This window comes from Cynara cardunculus, assembly GCF_001531365.2.
Source record: "Cynara cardunculus var. scolymus isolate 2C chromosome LG 14, CcrdV1, whole genome shotgun sequence".
NCBI classification, from domain to species: domain Eukaryota; kingdom Viridiplantae; phylum Streptophyta; class Magnoliopsida; order Asterales; family Asteraceae; genus Cynara; species Cynara cardunculus.
In genome coordinates, this window is record NC_037541.1 from 799210 (window position 1) to 817798 (window position 18589).

General features: G+C 35.2%; 1 protein-coding gene across 7 annotated transcripts; it reads right to left on the reverse strand.

Moving 5' to 3' along the window:
• Window positions 1–1694: 1694 nt before the first annotated feature.
• LOC112526480 (katanin p80 WD40 repeat-containing subunit B1 homolog) lies at window positions 1695–18137 on the reverse strand. 7 transcript variants are annotated; one of them, XM_025136770.1, is made up of 19 exons: window positions 17785–18137; window positions 17040–17170; window positions 15809–15926; window positions 15292–15518; window positions 15116–15218; window positions 12393–12463; window positions 11511–11585; window positions 11288–11431; window positions 10953–11118; window positions 9921–10406; window positions 8497–8553; window positions 7626–8414; window positions 7417–7544; window positions 6414–6539; window positions 5808–5882; window positions 5583–5695; window positions 4234–4350; window positions 4018–4086; window positions 1695–2121 (listed from the first exon to the last, which is right to left on the reverse strand). In XM_025136770.1, exons 1-19 carry the CDS (start codon window positions 17807–17809, stop codon window positions 2061–2063), a joined length of 3081 nt encoding a protein of 1026 aa, XP_024992538.1. In that variant the 5' UTR covers window positions 17810–18137; the 3' UTR covers window positions 1695–2060. The 7 variants fall into 7 exon arrangements, with proteins under 7 accessions (XP_024992538.1, XP_024992533.1, XP_024992534.1 ...); XM_025136765.1 differs by having other exon boundaries at window positions 7417–8414; window positions 17785–17864; window positions 17949–18111; XM_025136766.1 differs by having other exon boundaries at window positions 7417–8414; window positions 17785–17864; window positions 18028–18105.
• Between the last annotated feature and the right edge of the window lie 452 nt (window positions 18138–18589).

The following is an 18589-nucleotide window of genomic DNA, read 5'->3' on the forward strand; positions in this document are numbered from 1 at the left end:
AGTACTGTTTATTGATGCATATTATTTAAAATTTAAGATTATAAGTAAATTGAGCATAAATACAACTTACTAAAGCTTCATATTTGAATTCGTGTAACTAACTGCAGATAAACATAATCAAATACATGATAAACATATCATTTTAAATATAGAAAATCAAAATTATAATTAAGATAATTATTGAGTTTTAACAAAATACTTAACTATTATCTTTATAATTTTTTATATTACCAAACCAAAAATAGAAAAATGAATTAAAGAATTATACAAAAAAAGAAATTTTTTAAATAGTTAGTTTGTTACTAATATCAATATTATTTTTTTTCAAAATTTTATGGTATCTTCATATTTATATTTTATTCAAAAATAAACATTATCGCTTTCTCAAAACCACGACAAAAATAATAAGACGAAACATTAAAATCGAGATTTATGCTGCATTATACGAGTACCCTTCTAGTATATATATATATATATATATGTATTGAAATGGATTTTTTTTTCAATAATTCATATACAAAAGTTTGTTTAATCTCTTATTCTAGTAAATCCTTAAATATCAAATAATATAGCAAGGGTGGAGTAATTAAATTTCACATATATTTCTTGTTATAAGAAAATGACTAAAAAGTCCCTTATTTGGTACCAAGAATTGACACATCAAAGGTTATGCCCCATTTCAAATGATGTAACCATACATGTGGATTTTTGCTTGCAACACAACCCCTAACTTTAACATATTTAAAAGGGTAAAATAATTTAATTTGATCTGATTTTGATCGAAATTATAAATTAAGATGTTTTTTTGTCGGTTTTTTATTTTTTCGTTTGTAAGAGTTGTATATTTAAAACAACTTTTTTGTTCAATTCGATTTTGTTGAAATAACCTTTAATTGTTTAAGTAAATGTGGCAAAACGGATTAATGAACGGTTTGGTTTTTTAATTTTTTTAAATATTTAATATTTTTAAAACAATTATAGGATTAAAATAAAGATAAAATTGAATGAAAAAGTAATGTACTTTAACGTGATTTCTATTTTGAGTGATGTACTTTCAAAACTTTTATTTTAGTACTTAAAATGAAAAGTTTTAAACATTTAAGTACCTGGATAACAGGTTGAGACATTAACCGATTAACATACTGATGTGACGAGTGATGAAATGAAATTGGCTTGAATAACAAATAATACTGAGTTGAATACCACATCACTTGCAACATCAACATGGTAACCGATTACCCGAGTACTTAAATGTTTCAAACTTTACATCTTAGGTTCCAAAATGAAAGTTTTGAGAATACGTTATCCAAAATAGAAATCAAGTTAAAGTACGTTACTTTTTCATACAATTTGTCCTTGAAATAATAATCTAATTTTTTTAATTAAACAAAATGTAGAAGGTTGTAAATATTTTAATACATTTCGTGCGACTTTTCATTTAACACGTTTAATTATTTATGAGACCCGATTTAAATAAAAAAGGTTAAATATCATAAGAATATAATAACTAAATGTTCATATGTAAATCTATTTTAAGAAAAAAAAATATATTTGAAGATGCATATGTAAACCATCGTTACTATTTATTCATATGGGCTTACGTATGCATCTTCAGACAGATTTTTTTAAAGATTCACATATGAATATTCTCGTATTACATTTTCACGATATTTAATCTTTTTATTTAAACCTTCGTAAAAAACTTGAAAATATATAATTTCAAGTAATCATAATTTGGATAATTAGTACAAAAAAGATAACCCAATGGCATGATTGTCCAGAAAACATGCTCCATTGTCATGATATATTACTGAAACAACCATCTACGCTCATCATCCTTATTTTCCTTACTTGCAAATTACATTTAATTTACACCATAAGATTGATTACATATGGCTAATGCTACTTCTGGCTAGAGGTCAAGTTTTGATCCCGATTGGCCGTTATAAAACGGGCTTCCTCCGATTATCTACAGGCTGTTTGTCGGTTTCGCTTGCAGCCAAGATATCGTAAAAGGAAAGAAATCCCGGAGACAAAATTGTGGTGGTGCTCGGAAGTAATCATGATTGTTGGAGAATAACGTTTAGTTCTTGAGCACATCTTGCCGGCAAACCGCCCCGCCTATAAAACATAGATTAGGTAGAGTTTTAGATACTTTTTGTTTACGCCATTTGACACACTCTACTCTTTAGGGCAGAGTGGCGGATAATACGTACATAATACGTAACTAAAAATAGTGTTACGCAAACTAAAGAGTTAGATAATTGAACAAAGTACTATCTGAAAAATCAACTTCAAAATAAATTTCACCGTTATGTGTGACAAAAGACGAGAGAATAACTTAAATAAGAAATTTGTAACGTAAAACTTAAAAGGATAATTGAAAAATTAATAAATAGTCAATAATATAAGAACTATTTTCATTTGATAAAAGATTTATATATATATATATATATATATATATATATACGGTTTGAACCAGGGTTTGATGATTCAAACCACCAAACCGCACCACAAAGTGTGGTTTGATGAAGATGCAAACCGCAAACCATACCGAGAAAGTTTTAAACTGAAGATTGCGATATGGTGTGGACGGTTTAGATGAACATTCCTACTTATCAGGGACTCAGTTCTAGTTCACAAACGACGTTGGGTGGGATATAATAGGTAAGAACCAATTACAGAACAATTAAACACCAAATACGATTCTGTCATGGTGATTAAGGATCTCAACGACACATTTAATAACCGTATAAAAGTTGGGTACATAAGAAGTCACCTAGTAACTAATGATCTCAACCCACATTAAAAACCATTTGCTTTCCTCTTGTTTTTTCTAGGCAAGGGGTTTTTTTTGGGGGGGGGGGGGGAATAATTGTGCAAGTTTTTAGGAGTTTTAATTTGACATGGATAGTTTAGTTATTTATCAATCTTATCTCATCTCCTTGATTTTTGTTTCACCTATTTTGGTGCATCTTTGTCCCACTCATACCCTATCGTATCCCAATCTAACGTCCACCATATGTAGGACAGGTTTTTGTTTCGTCATGTCTCGTCCTTTGTATGAACGCACCCTAAACTACTTCAAACTCTATTTCAAGATTCACAAAAAGAGGGTATTGTCTAGTTTTATGCTTAGAGGAAGTGTACATATAACCAAACGATTCACCCAATACGAAATTCACACACACACGCATGCAGTTAATTTTGCGATCACATATACAGGAGTTGCTTACTGCTTAGCTTTAAGGGCCCGTTTGGTTTGAGGGATTTGTTGATTTGGAAGAAATCCCACGCTTGGTTTAAAGGAAAGTCCAAAATTGAAATCCTACTGGATTTCAATAAAATTCTACAAACATGAGATTTAGAAATCCCATGGGAATGGTTGGTATTTCACATGATTTATATGTAATAATCTTCTAAAATATGTTAAAAACACTTGTTTCGTAATAATCAATTAATAAAAAGGTATTTTAATTATTTTTATAGAGTAAATTAATCGTCACTGTAATTTCGGTTTTCGTCCCTATGGTTTGGAATTTGCAATATTTGTCCCTATGATTTGCAATTTTTTGCTATTTTCGTCCCTGGACTTTAAGTACAAAGACCAAAATAGTAAAGAATTGTAAACCATAGGGACAAAAAGAACAATAGATTATAAATCATAAAGACGAAAATAGCAATGAATTACAAACCATAGGGACGCAAACAACAATTTCTAAACCACAGAGACGAAAATTGAAATTATCAACAAACCATAGGAAGAAAAGTTGTCATTTACTGTTAATTATTTTTATAAATTATTTATAAACGACAGAATTCAATTCCATTCCAAATCCTAGAAACCAAAGATTCCAAATCCTTCCACGAAATCCAAATCCCTCAAAAACATTTCGCCAAACCAAACGGGCCCTGAGTATTTTCGTTTTAAGCTCTCTTTTAGGGTTTTGGGTTGGGGGAGGGGTAAGGGAACAAGAAGTTAATCAGTGAGATTTTAGACATCAGAAACATGATTACCTTATAATAGCCGGGAGACATTTGTTGATCTTCTGGAGCTGAATATGGCATTGATTGCAGCTTTCAAGCCTGTCATTAAGATTTCACAGATCATAAGTTGGGTGTATTGTGGAACTACAACTAAATTTCAGTGGGCAACTAGATTTACAAACTAAAATTTGTAAAAGAAGAAACAGTAAAACAAAGATTACACCAGCGGGTATCACCAAAACGGACCTTTTCTCTGCATGAAGATCAACGCCCACGGTTGGAGGTGCTGAAATTGTCGAACTTACTACAGGCCCAAAGACCGCCACAAGCTTCAATAACAATTCTAGTGATACACTTATATGCCTGCATATAATTGTAATTCCATGAAAATATTAGCCACAATTTCTTGCTAAAATGAAGAATCTCGGTATAAATGCTTTTCGTTCGATATAATCAATAGACCAAGAATTTTAATAGGTTGAATGATGGATTATATTCCATTGATGGTTTCAGTTTTAATTATGTTAGCAGGTGATTCCATCAACAAGCCATGTTTCACAAGTGAATTGACATAATTCGGTTTCAAGAGGTTCAAAGGTAACTCTAAAAAGCAACTCAAGGGTATCGACATATAGCCCAATAAATACATATGAATCATGGGAAAAGTTCAAAGAACCATAAATATTTTGAAAATCTGGGAGCTTAACTATTTCATTTATTATTCATGATGAATAACCCTAAACATTCATGAATATTATACAACATGCATTTTCATTATTTATGATATCATATTTTCATTATGAATGATTTTCATATGAATATCTGTCACGACATTCATCATGAATAATACATGAATAGATGGTTCCCAAGTTCTCAAAATATTCACGATTCTCATTAGAACCTATCCTTACCAATCACACTATATTTCTATAATCTACACATAGTATGATGGTTCGGCGTGAAAAGCCCGATTGGGTCCTCTTTCAACCCCAAAGTCTGGCCCTGAAAAGCCAGGCTTTTTTGGTTTAGTGAAGACGGGCTTGGAAGGCCCTGACCCAAGCCTGAAAAAGTCGGGCCTTCTACATCTCTAAATTGTCCCCAAACACAGGCAAAGATCATACCAAAATAGGTTTAGAATCCGAAACCACAAATTCAATCTTCAAAACCTATCTGTAAGGGGCCGTTTGGTTTGCAGAATTCGAAGAAATTTGATGGAACTTGAATGGCAAATTTCTTTGACCAAATTCCAATTCCTTTGTTTGGTTCACTTCATGAAATGGATGGGATCCTTTGAATTCCACAAATTAATTAATGCATCATTCCCTGGCATAAGTGAAGTAATTCAATGTCACCCACCACCAATACTACTACTGTCATCAACACAACTGTCACCCCCACCCACCTCCGACCACCAACATTACCATGCCAGTAATAGTTTTCCAATTCTTTTGAGATATTCCATCCCAATCCTACCAACCAAACGCGTAGTCAAATTCCATTCCAATTCCTTCAAAGTCAAATTCCTTTGATGGATTCCAATTCCACCAAAGTCCATTCTGCGAACCAAACGCCCGCTAATAGTCATAAACAGTTACCTCTCTGTGTTGCTATCCAGTAAATCCAAAAGCACGGGCAACAAGCTAGCAAAGAGATCTAAAGTGAAAAACTCCATTCTATCCGTCAGAACATTGACCACATCTGCGTGCACCTGGAACAAGACAAACACATTTTCAGATCATATAGAGTGAAGGGTAGTGGATTAGCTCCGCAGATCCTCAGATAGTTTGTTAACACACTAAAACTATGCAATGAATACCCACAGCATGATCTGGCAACTTCCGCAAGGCATTAATAGCACCCCTTGCATCATTACGCTCCCAAAAATGCCGTACCACCTGAAACGGCATGATAACTAACTTTTAAGCAACAAAAACCGTTAGAAATGGCTTCAGGCAAGGCAAAAGTTCCCTACCCACATGCAGACAATTTTACCAACAACGATAGACAAGAGCGTGAAGCATTAGAGCACCTCCAATGGATCTTTTCTAAGAGCTCTTTTCTAAAGCTTTTTGGTCAACTAGACATGTGAAAAATCCACTGACAAGAAAAACAGTCTTTTTGCTTGTGCAGTTACAAGCTTTGAATAAGCTATTTTTTTGCTTGTGGGTCCCACTTTTGGAAAAAGGCGTAGAAAAAGCTCTAACGAGGAAGTCCACCATTATGGATGCTCTTATATTTGTTCTAGATAAAGTTTATCATGCAATACATGTCAGCCTTAAAAAGTTTAACATTCATGGTTCACATTTAACCGAAACATTATATGGACTATTTCTGACAAAGTTAACAAAAAATTTCAAAAAAATCACTGTTTGCACGTAAGTAATATAAAAGAGCAATCATCATATTCATGGGCCAATCATAGCTACCTGAAGCTTTGTCAGCCGGGACCGGAGACTGCTTAAAAAGGCATCATGATTTAGCATCAACTCATCCGCGACATCATCTTCTTTCTTAGATGTCAGACCTCTCCCAGTAGTCTGTGGGCTATCGTCCTGCCAATTGCCAATATTAGAAACTAATTTTCTTATATTGTCACTAAACGTTCACATTGTAGTGAAAAACAATGCCATGCATCTAATTCAGACAGGAAATATATATATCTATATATATATATATATATATATATATTTATATTTATATATATTTCCTGTCTGAATTAGATGCATGGCATTGTTTTTCTATATATATATATATACACACACACATAGGGTCAGGTGCAGGGGAAAACCACAAACAAATGAAAAACTTAGGAACACCTATTAACCATTAATCTGCACGGTATGCACTTGTGCGTACAAGTAATTTGTAAGCCATTTGTCCGATATCCACGTATGCATAAAGACCAAAAAACAGCTTCAAGTACTTGTATGCACATGTGCATACCGTCCAGATGAACCGTTACCAGAGTGTTCCTCAGTTTTTCATTTTTTGGGGGGGGTTTCCCTGAACCTCCCTATATATGTATATATATTCACTTGCAGATCTGGGTGAGAAAAACGTAAGGTAGACATGAGCATCCTTGCTTCTAAAAAGGTATCTCTATGTGCTTTTTTAGCAAGCGCTTGGTCCATTTGATTATAACATAAGCATCTAGTAGCTACACCCTCTTGCATTTCCCCAGAGAGGGAACCAATCCTCTGGTGCTATAACAACTTGTTTGTGGAAGAGAGGACCATATAGAATTTTGCAAAAATAAACTTCCAATGTCAAGAACATGTTCATATGTACCATGCTTTGGCTCCTGGTATCTCTAAGCATATGTTGAAGAATACCTTTGGCGACTTGTCCATTAAATTCAAATTCACATGCCACAATTTGGCATCCCAACACATAGTAAACAAGATTGTTACAACCGAGGAAGAAAATTACCAGCAATGGAGATGATTTAGCTTTCTCAGGTATCATGCGATTGGGAGTATCATGCCTTTGAACTACCAACATGGGTGAGGTCTTGGTTCTTTCAGGTATTATGCGCGAGGAAGCTGTAGATCTCCGTGCTACCATCATTGGAGATGATCTAACTTTATCAGGAAATAGACGTCGAGTACTTGCAGATCTCTGCATGGGTGAGGCCTTACCTTTCTCAGGTAACATACTAGGGGCAGTCCTAGGTCTCTGTATAACCAATGCAGGGGATGAGTTAGCTTCCTCAGATTTTATGTTTGGGCCCGAATCAGGTTTTTGTACTGTTGAGGATGATTTAGCTTCAGTTGCTGCAATGGAGACCACATTAGGCCTTTTTTCAGGCACGGTGAATGTTTTAGCTTCAGGTACTGGACAAGGCACCACATCAGGTGCTTTTACGGGCATCTGGGATGTCACCACATCAGGTGCTTTTACGGGCATCTGGGATGTTTTAAGTTCAGGTTCTTCACGAGGATTTACGGGTATCTGAGATGTTTTAGGTTCAGGTTCTTCATGAGGCACTACATTAGGTGTTTTTACTGGCATCTGGGATGTTTTAGGTTCAGGTTCTTCACGAGGCACTACATCAGGTGCTTTTACGGGCATCTGGGATGTTTTAAGTTCAGGTTCTTCACGAGGTTTTACGGGCATCTGAGATGTTTTAGGTTCAGTTTCTTTACGAGGCACCACATCAGGTATCTTTACTTGCATCCGGGACGTTTTAGCTTTAGGTTCTTCAAAAGGCACCACGTCAGGTGTCTTTGCACACACCGGAGATGTTTTAGCTTCAGGTATTGCACAAGGGACAACATTAAGTGTCGGTTTTACCATTAGGGCAGGCTTATCTGTGTTACTTGAAATATGAGGAGCTAGATCAGGCGTTTGACATTCATCTGTATTTAGCTTTTCTCTCTTTTCGAATCTCTCAACCAAACTGCGAGTCCTTCCATGCACAACTGCGACTGCATAAAAGGAAAGAAATGGTGAACAATTAAAACCCGTAATTGTTTACTTGCAAAAGTGACAATAATATCGGATAGCTACCTCCATTAACATATTTAACAGATTTTGATTCCTCGTTTGAATCAACAGACCCATCACCTGAAATGATCAAATATTGCAAGTTAGCATCACATGTATCCATTACAAGAAAAGAAAAGAACATGAAGCAAAAAGGCTCCACATCAACAACATCTACAAGCTTATGAAATGTTTATACAACAGTTACTCAAAGTCCATGACATGCAAGATGTGAAGTCGAAGATCGAATTTCTTGAGACACATAACCCTTAAACTTCTTGTACTAATATTTTTCATAAATTAGATAGATAAGAGTTAACGGTTGGGTTCCAATGAGAATGACAGTAATGGTGAGAAGGGTAAGAAGGGATTCCACCCTTAGACCAATCCTAATTGAAGAGTTCCACTAGATCAACACTAATGAGAAGCACTGGATCAATTCCCTTCTAAATTGCAATTCATGGGTTGGTTTGAGATAAAAGTGATCAAGGACCCAAATCCCTTCTCAGTTTTTTTCATATCATTTCTCCATCAAGAGCTTAATAAAGAACAGCTAAGGGACATGCACAATTACGAATGATAGCTTGTAGCAAGGACTGCTGACCTATTATCAGTCTCTGACACCATCCTTCACCAAAATTGAACAATATCTTGGGGGACATGAGAAATTTCCTTTTAAGTTATTGGTGAAGAATTCTACTTAAGACAATTGAAATAAGCCTCTGGCTGTGTCCAAGTGGAGGTGAAACGCCCAGATGGTAATCAAGAGGTTCAATCCTTTGGCTTTAGCATCAGGGATTTGATTAACACCAAGAATAGTGCTAGAAGAAGCACACTCAAATATCTGAGTTGCTCAGGTAGGCAAAGGGCAAGGCTATTCGATTTAATTGTCTATCATAAGTGAAGATTTTCTGGAGCTGTCAATAATTGCATCAAAGATCTCGGGGATCTTATCAATTAAGGGTGGTATCCCTGATTTCCATCTTTCTGTTTTTAGAGATTTTCTCTATCCATTCTTTAGTCGAAAGGATTCTCCTTATCCTTTCTTTAGTTGAAAGGATTCTCCTTTTGTATAAATAGTCTTGCTTTGTGGTTTATAATCAATAGAAAATATATGAAAAGCCTTTTAGGCTCAACTCTGTTTGGTTTCTAAAGGACAAAAAACTTCTAATCATTAACAAAACAATAACTTCTTTCATGTGTAAGTCGGTATCATGGACTCTAGCACAGAAACAGCTTCTTCATCAAAAAGCGAAGTACAGAACTCAAAATTCTGTAGTGTTAAGGTGAGTGGAAAAGCTATGCAGTTCCCCTAAAGATGAGATATGAGAAATACCAGGAAATCAGGCATGGATTATTATCTAAGGGTAACAATTTATAACAAATAAGCAATGTAGTATATATGTGGTGACTGGTGACTGGTGACTGGTGACAAGTGAGAACTTAACGGTTTTCCTGTGGAAGTATACTTGGAGATGAAGCCTTTTGAAACTCTTTCACAACACCTGTAGAGGTTGGAGCTTTCTCCTTGAAAGAATCTTTAGCAGCAGCATCTGCTACAAGCCTTTTCTGAAAGTTTGTAGCTGCAGCAGTATCTGTTCCACTTTTCAATCCAGATTCTACAGCTACTGATAGCCCTTCTATATCTAATTTGGTAGTTGATGGCCTGCACCTATGAGGTGGCTTAAGTGCAGCAGCGGTATCCTGTTCATGGACAATTGATTCTGTCCTAGACTTGGCGGAGTCTTTTGCAGAATTGTCATGAGGCACAATAACAGGCATGAAGAAGGAATTACCATCGGCCTGCCCAATAATTTTGGATGCAGGAACTTGTTTACGGGTACTCAAATCATCGATCTCTTTGGGGTCTGGTAAGTTCACAACCGTTGGTAAAGACCCAGTTTTTCTTGAAGCCACAGGAGTCACGCCTGCAGCTTGACATGAAACAGCAAATTATAGTAACAGAAAGTAAATCATAAACACAGAAGCCAAAGTGAAACATGTTACTAAACCAAATGTTAAGTAATTGCTGTATGTCCAGTATTTTTAATGAACATAATTCTCCTTTCACTCTGAATAAGCATCTCACTTTAAGTTTCTGATTGGGTAACCGTTCATCCAATCCATACTTGATATGAATTTATTTTATGCTTTTATCAGAGCCATAAATTTTTGTTATTGGTGCAGCTTTTATACACTATTTCCTATGCAGAGTACATCACTCTCACTTCAGTTTTTTGGTCAAATTCACAATGTTATAAATCAAAATTTGATTTTGTGAGTTATTCAAGTAGAACTGCATAGTTGGTATGCTAATATGCCCTATTACCCTTCAAGATTTTTTCAAGATAATATACCCCTCCCCCATCTCCCAAAGACCAACAATACATCTACCATGTTATATACATGAATTAGGTAAGATCATACAGTTCACAGCCACTGTAAGTGAAATATTAATAACTACACAAAATGACACTTACTGTCCACGTATATATTCTTTATATCCTTTGGATCATCATCTGGAGACATGGTATTGGTGGGCCTTCTGGGATTCCCAACTCTCTCTGTTAAACCTTCCCGGAGATTAATTTTTGGCTGCACATGGGCGTCCTCAGCTAAGATGTTATGTCCATGCTGTTCAATATGCTTCACAAACCAAAGCACATGCAAATCAGCATTTATCAGGTTTTCATTTTGCCATACACTTTAAGATGGAAACCACCAAGCTTAACTTGTAATATATAATGCTTGGTTATGAAAAAGAAAGATTAGAAGCAGCATGAAGTTTAGATCACATAAGGACAAAGATTGCTACCGAAGTATCCGCCACCCAAACTGCAACAGAGTTCTGATAATATGAGCATCCCAAAAGCTTTCCATCGTCGATGCAGAGGTCACCCAATGTTGACCATCCCATATCAACAGCATCATGACAAACGACAGGCTCCCATGAATAGACCTAAATTCAATGGAGGACATATAGGTGAACAAAATATTTGTAGAAAGCAAAAACCTAGTTTAATGGGAAAAACAAAAACCTTTAAACTGCTGTCCAACCCACAAAACAGAGTTCTCCCATCTGGGTGAAAGGTAATTGATCGTACACCTGTTGCCTGAAGTAAAATAGAGCTGTTCATTCAATAACACAAATATCTAGAATACTAAAAAAAATGGAAATTTGTCTAGCGAATTGATACAAATTGCACTAAAATAAAAGCAGCAGTTCTATGAAAGCAGCAAAATCTGCCAAACGTATGTGAATCCTTCAATATGGTTACGTGATATATTGAGAAAGTGAATGACTGATCTTGCAGTCAAGGATGCAGAGTAGTCAAAGACCTTCCAGCCTAGTGGTAAAGGCTTGGGCATGGCATAGTCATGAACCCGAGTTCGAGCCCTGGGAGGGGAGTTGTTGGCGACATTTAAGTGAGGCCATGTTTAGCCTCCAAATTTGCCGGGGATTAGTCGGGCTTTGGCCCGAGCACCCTTACAAAAAAAAAAAAAAGGATGCAGAGTAGATGGTGCTCCAGATTACCAAGTGCGTTTCAGACAATTCAAGATAGAAAATACTAGAACATTGATATGCAGATCTAGTAAAGCACAGTATATGAAAGACAGTGTAGCTTTCAAATAATCAGTTTTAGCATTACTCCATTGTTGCTTCATGCAATGATGCTTGAAATTGATTCTTGGAAGTATTCCAGTATATTAATTGGTAAGTTAGCAACAGCTACAAAGCCTCAATTTAGAGGAGAATTCATGTCCAGGCACACAGAAAGTAGCAGGTTACTTGGTGCCACTCTTACAGCTAATGCACAACAAAGCCCACAAGTGCAGGACCTATGGACTCTGTCCCAAAGGTTGGCACAAATTAACTATTTTATGAATTTATATAGAGGGGAGCATGGAACAACTGGTACCTCTGGTCGAGTTGATCCAATCAATTCAAAGGTCTCTAAGTCCCAAAATTTTACAGTTCTGTCTGATGAACCTGGAACAAGTATTTGTGTTAGCATAATTTGCCAACAAAGAAGGAAAACCAATGCTAAGTTATGATCGATAAAGCTAGTAATGGTTAGTGCTGAACATAAGCACATTAACATGCTAAAAATACTTTAAACCGTGTGATTTTTCTTGGCTCTTTGTTAACAGGAGTCACATTTAAAGAATGTCAGCAACTAGATGAATGCTGACGAAACTAAAAAAGAAACAGCAAAATTTTCCAACTTTTATTCGAGGATGAAACTTAATGTTTTGCCAAAAGAAATTTGAATTAAGCACCAAGTTCTATAGCGGCAAAGAATTATCTAACGAGGGTTGTAAAATAAAGATGGTGATTTCCCAAGTCCCCTAGCCAAAAATATGACAGACAGTTCCACCAAAGCAACAATATAGTCCTCAGAAAATTTGAAGCACCATATGATGACATTTTGCTATGTACATAACACACCCTCCCCCTTGTTAGCTAAAAGAACAGTGGTGTCCAATGCAGGTTGCCTAGTGAGTTAAAATGGGGCAAGGGAGGGTGGGGCATCTTTTTGAGTAGCCAGAATGGATAGTGGGCCAAACTGCCAAACCCTACTGTTAATATACTATTATTTCGTTTTTTGCCGAATGCTTCAGTTCTCATTTCACTGTTTTCATATGATGGACACAAAAATTCAAGAATATTTGTTGTAGATCTGTATACAGTAGTAAGCTATACATAAAAAGAGAAATATAGATCTTATTTAAAAAATTTAAGAGTAGAAAAATAAGATATATCATATAAACATGGATGAGAAGAGTTGAGACATAAAGGAGACAGGGTTGTGCCAAAAATTGTATGAGATACAAAATGGAAGCATATGCATAATACATACATGTGTAGACAGAGGGAGAGAGAGAGAGAGTTTGCTTGTTGAAGAACAGAACAGGGAATTAAACTGTGAAGAAAGAGAAAATTCAGATGTAGCTAACTGAAATGCATTAAATAAGAGCTATTTTGGGATATATGAACGTGTATAATATATGTAGAGAGAACTCTGATTGAAAAGGAGATAGAGAAGGGAAGAGGTGATTAAGAAAAGGAGATGTTAGAGAGATACAGCGTTGCAAAGATAGGAGGAAAAAATGTGTAATTAAGTTAGACGATGATTGGACACCACTATGTAACCCTGCAATCTGTAGTGTTCAACAAGTTTACTAATTAGTGACAGATCATAATGAAAACAAACCAACCCAGTTGGTCAGATTTAGTACTGAATTGGACAATTTCATAATGCAGCTTTATATTGCCACCTCCATTATGGAAAGAAATGATAAGAGAGAGAATCATTTTTTGCATAGATCTTATGTTTAGTTTTTCCTTATACAACAGTAAATACTAGATACAGCTATAACTAGAAAGATTTTCTGAAGTGGTCTGCCAAAACAAATATAGCAAGATTAAACAGCCTACTATAGTTCTTCATACATCCTCGGATGACTTCCTGTGATACAAAGCATAGATGGTTACTTTTGTGTTTGATGTATATGAGATGTAAGATTTAGATTATCCAGCTATTCTTAGCGATGTATTCAGTAAATATTAGGATCCGTGTCTTACTTTTATTTGACTTTTTTTGTAGATTATATGCTCACCAATCAAACAAAAAGCGTAAAAATACTCTGACAATCAAATTCGGTTTTGGCATCTCTTATAAAAATATGATTCATAGTGGTCAATGCAACGGAATAGGCCATACCATATGCATGTAAGGTTGTCTCGACTAAAGGACATTTATAACTATGATAGCTTCTAAGCTGTAAAGCATATAAAGACCACACCAAAAAATAGGATTTTCATTAGAAATGTAATGTGATCCAATTTCTCTATTGCAATTTCAGTCCCCTTCACACTCTGGAAGATGACTCTTTTGTTTTGAAAAAATGCTATATAGACAAGGTGGTCGGGAAGTTTCATGGATTTTTAGTTGGATATGTCAACAAGATTTACCAATCACCTACTTCTACTCTCACAATCATATAGGATTATTTACAACTAGTTTTGGTCAAAATAATTAATATAAATGGTCAACTTGGTACAGAAGAACGAGAAGAAGATACTAATCATCCCTCGTTATTCATGATTTATGCTAAGTAATTTGATTAAAAGTGGACGGAAATCATGCAATTGACATGATGATAGTGCAAATATGTGACTGATAACTCTCTGTCGAGGTATGCAACCAAAAAGACCATGAACATTCAGTTATCACTTTATGTATTTTTCCTTTTCAAGAAGCAAAAGAGGTATTTGCTGGTTAAAAGTACAAACTTGGTTTCTACCAATTTGCTTCAAACTACATCTACTAGTTTCCTCATTGAAACTATATATACAAAACCAAAAAAACTTGTTGGTTTCTTCACTACCCAAAACCATCATATAGGGTAATTCATTTGTTGATTAAATATGTAAGAATCCAGTTGCAAAAATACTGGTGCAGTTCTAGTGGTTGATTGTGTAAGTCGCATGATTCAAGAATTATACACGATAACACTAATGTGTGTGAATCATTGAGTCACAGCCCTTTTAACACTTAACAGCAGATGCACATACATAGGCAAAAACAAAACATGGAAATTAAAAGGTAAGCATGGACTGCAAGCTAGATAGACATACCTGTCGCTAGAAGAAACTCAAGAGGATGAAACTCCATTGATCTAATGTGCCCTTCATGAAACTTGAACTCATGTAAAAGCTTTCCAGCTGTTAAGTCCCATATCTGTCCGAAAAGCAACAGTTAACTTAACTGCAATAATGATTCTCCATGTGCTGACATGACTGAGAATCTGTACCTTTACAACATTATCAAGTCCTCCTGATACCACCCAACGACCATCAGGACTAAATCTGATGGTACTAACTGCTCGCCTATGTCCTTTATATGTATGAATGCACCCTTTCTTTCGGATATCCCATATCTTTAAATTAGTGTCCATGGAACCCGATGCAAAAAACTCACCAAAGGGATGGAATTCAACAGCAGTGCAATAGGATCGGTGTCCATTAAGTGTACGAACCACTGCATTTCTAGAAACAGTTAGGAGTAGAAGAAAACACTTTGGGTTCTATGTATTACTCAAAAAGCATCGAACATGGAATTTCAAAAACAAACTTAACAATTTGAGCTTGAAATTCAACTACCATCCATAACCTTGGTACCACCAGATGAAGTGTTTCAATCAGTGAAATCCAATGACAACATTCTGTTTCAACATGCATGTATCTGTTTTTACATGCTAATAATTACATAAACGATTGCAATTAATGACATCAGCTTTCATGTAAGCAATAAACAATTAATCAACTTACCCTTTATCTCTTCCAGATCCCAAAGTTTTATCACGCCAGAAGAAGCTCCAGCAGCCACGAAAACTTCTGTCGAGTCAAAAGCAACAGATTCAATAGGGCTTGTGTGACCGCTTAGGCTCTGCATCAAACCACAAAGGAAATTACCCTCCATAGTTAGGCACAAGATATGGTATAAAAAATTATATTACCTCCTTCCCATAAAACATGTAACGTTTTCCATTTTGGGTTGTTCCAGAAACTGAGAAACATGCAACATTTCCTTTTTGGTCAAGTTTTTTAATTTACTTTACTTTTTTGCCTCTTAGTAACTTCGATTGTGGTCTACAAATTTTCTTTATTTTTTCCTTATTAAGGGGCAGTTTAGACATTAGATCCATAGTCAAAACATATTTCTTAAACTACATGCCAAGTCATACATTGAGTTTTCTTTTTGTATGGAGGGAGTAGTGGTTTCCTCATGATAGAAACATATATATTTTCTGGTTGAACTATATCAGAAAACATCATTCCTAGTTATATATTCAATCAATAAGTGATGGATCTTTCCCATTACTCATAATACAACTAAAGGTAACTCACGGTGTTTCAAAGTCTAACATGATTCTCTTTACTACTTCAACAATGCACCTCTGCTTTGTTAGTGTGGCAACGTCCCTGTTGCCACTGTTAATGACTAGAACAAAAATTGAAAACCTACATGTTATGAAATTGTTAGAAGGCTCACAAGTTCATCCTATACTTATGAATTTTAAGTGAAAGAAATCTCCTAGTTCAGTCATATTGTATCCTATAGGAATTAAGTGAAATCTAAGGATGTAAAGGACAATGCCATGTTTTTTATTTCTTCAATAACACGTATCTCTAAGCACAAAAGGTCTTCAATACTTGTCCTCTGAATCCCCCAATAAATTCATTTCATCAAAGGCCAAATAGCAAGTTTCCATATTAACCTTGGGCCAACCTGAATTCACTGCAAATGCTTACAAGCCACTGGATTCGCAAAGTCCCGCCCCAGATCATAATACCTTAGTACCTTAAGGCATGCATAAGATTGATCTAGTAAAATTGTAGTTCATATGGCAGATTCTTATACAAAGGTACCACGGCCTTGAGTGGCATTGTTTCAAGAAAACCATATGCCAGATTCACAAAGTAAGCCATGAAATCGAACTAGCAAGATTGTACCATACAGTCAAACGAAACTGCTAAATTTCAAAGTAAATTTACTGACCGTTATAGCCGATGGCTTCCCAATTGACCAAAGATTTACTTTTTCATCATCACCACCTGTAATGAAGTTTCGATGTGTCTTCTTCCCAATTTTTATACAGTTCACATTTGCAGAATGGGCCACAAATTCCTCTACATTGAGTTTAGTCAAGAAATAACAAGCACCAAAATGTAGTCAACAAACTTTCAACCATCCTTGAACATATCAGGGAAAAATAGCTCATTTTTTAATATTTAAGCATGCATTTCCACCAAAAATGCTAGGTATATTTTCTTTGCATCTGGACATAACTCTGGGTAAAAAAAAAGTGGTTCTTTTTTGGTAAAACAGATATCCGGAGTCCATCTTTTATTACACTGGAACAAACCGTACACAAGAAGAAATCCAAATACTGTTGCAATCAATCTTGAACTTGTATATAGCCCCAATCTTCTAAAAAATTACTGATAGACGATTAATCAACACAAAAGGTAGAAAATTTTAAGCTTGTTCTACCTTTGGTATGATATGAAAAATTACTAAAATCCAAAAAAAAATGTAGGAAAAGAAGATAGCCATGAAACAACCAAAATTGAGCTACTATACTTCTGTTCAGCTGGAGATTTATTTCTTAAGCAAAAAGGCAGCAACAAAAGATAGAGATGCCACTGCTACTTCTCTAGACAGATTGAACCATGTAACAATCAAGCAAAAGGAAATTCAACCAAGAAATCTCAAATTCGCAACAAAAAGCAAAAAAGGATACGTAATTTATATCCTCGTTTCGCCATCTGAAGTTATAACCGATCCAAAATTAGCTTTTCCGGTGTCGGTGCGGTTCTGATGCTGCTCAAGTTTCAAGCAATCAGTACAACAAACGCGATTGAAGATGAAGGTATATACATACACTAAATGTATCTATACGCATACAAATCCACAAAATTCTTCGTCCACACTTGAATCAAACACCATAAAATCATGAATCAGAGAATTTGTGCACAAAATTCACCGGAGAAAGATTGGAGGTGATGCTTTTTGGAGAGCAGGGCCGCGTTTTTGTCTGTTAGATGACGTGCTCACTGTGTGTAGTGTGTGAAAGAGAAAGTTCGTGGAGAGAGAGAGGGGGGGGGTCTTCACACTATAATTGTTGATTGAGGGCAATTTAGTTGTAATTGGACGAAATTACCCTTGGGTTTGTTACATGTTGTTTGAATTCTTGAGGCTGAAATTACAAAAAAGGACAGGGAAACATGTGGTCTGGTCTTGCAGGGACGTTTCCTTGGCCATAGAGAATCTTTGTTAAGGATAATTATTTTTTTAATTTATTTTATTTTCTGAAATTAAATTTATTTGAATAAATTTTATTTTAAACCAAAAGATATTGTATAAAATACATATATTTTAGCTCATTTTTATTATGTAGATTATATCTTACGTTCTAGTTTAGAGCTTTTTGTTTACCTCTTAATAGTTTCATTAAAAGACAACATTTTAATTGTTAAGAGTTGAATCTTGTTTGGTAAAAAAAAATTGTCTTTTAATGATTTTAAAATTTTCTGAATGATTTTGTA

Excerpts from the sequence above, each read along its gene's own strand:
- LOC112526480 (XM_025136764.1), bottom strand. The coding sequence starts at position 17,809 with ATGGCGAAACGAGGATATAAATTAC. Across the intron at positions 15,219-15,291 it reads GACTTGATAATGTTGTAAAG|ATATGGGACTTAACAGCTGG; the intron begins GTACAGATTCTC and ends CTTTTCGGACAG. Across the intron at positions 5,883-6,413 it reads CCCGGCTGACAAAGCTTCAG|GTGGTACGGCATTTTTGGGA; the intron begins GTAGCTATGATT and ends ATGCCGTTTCAG.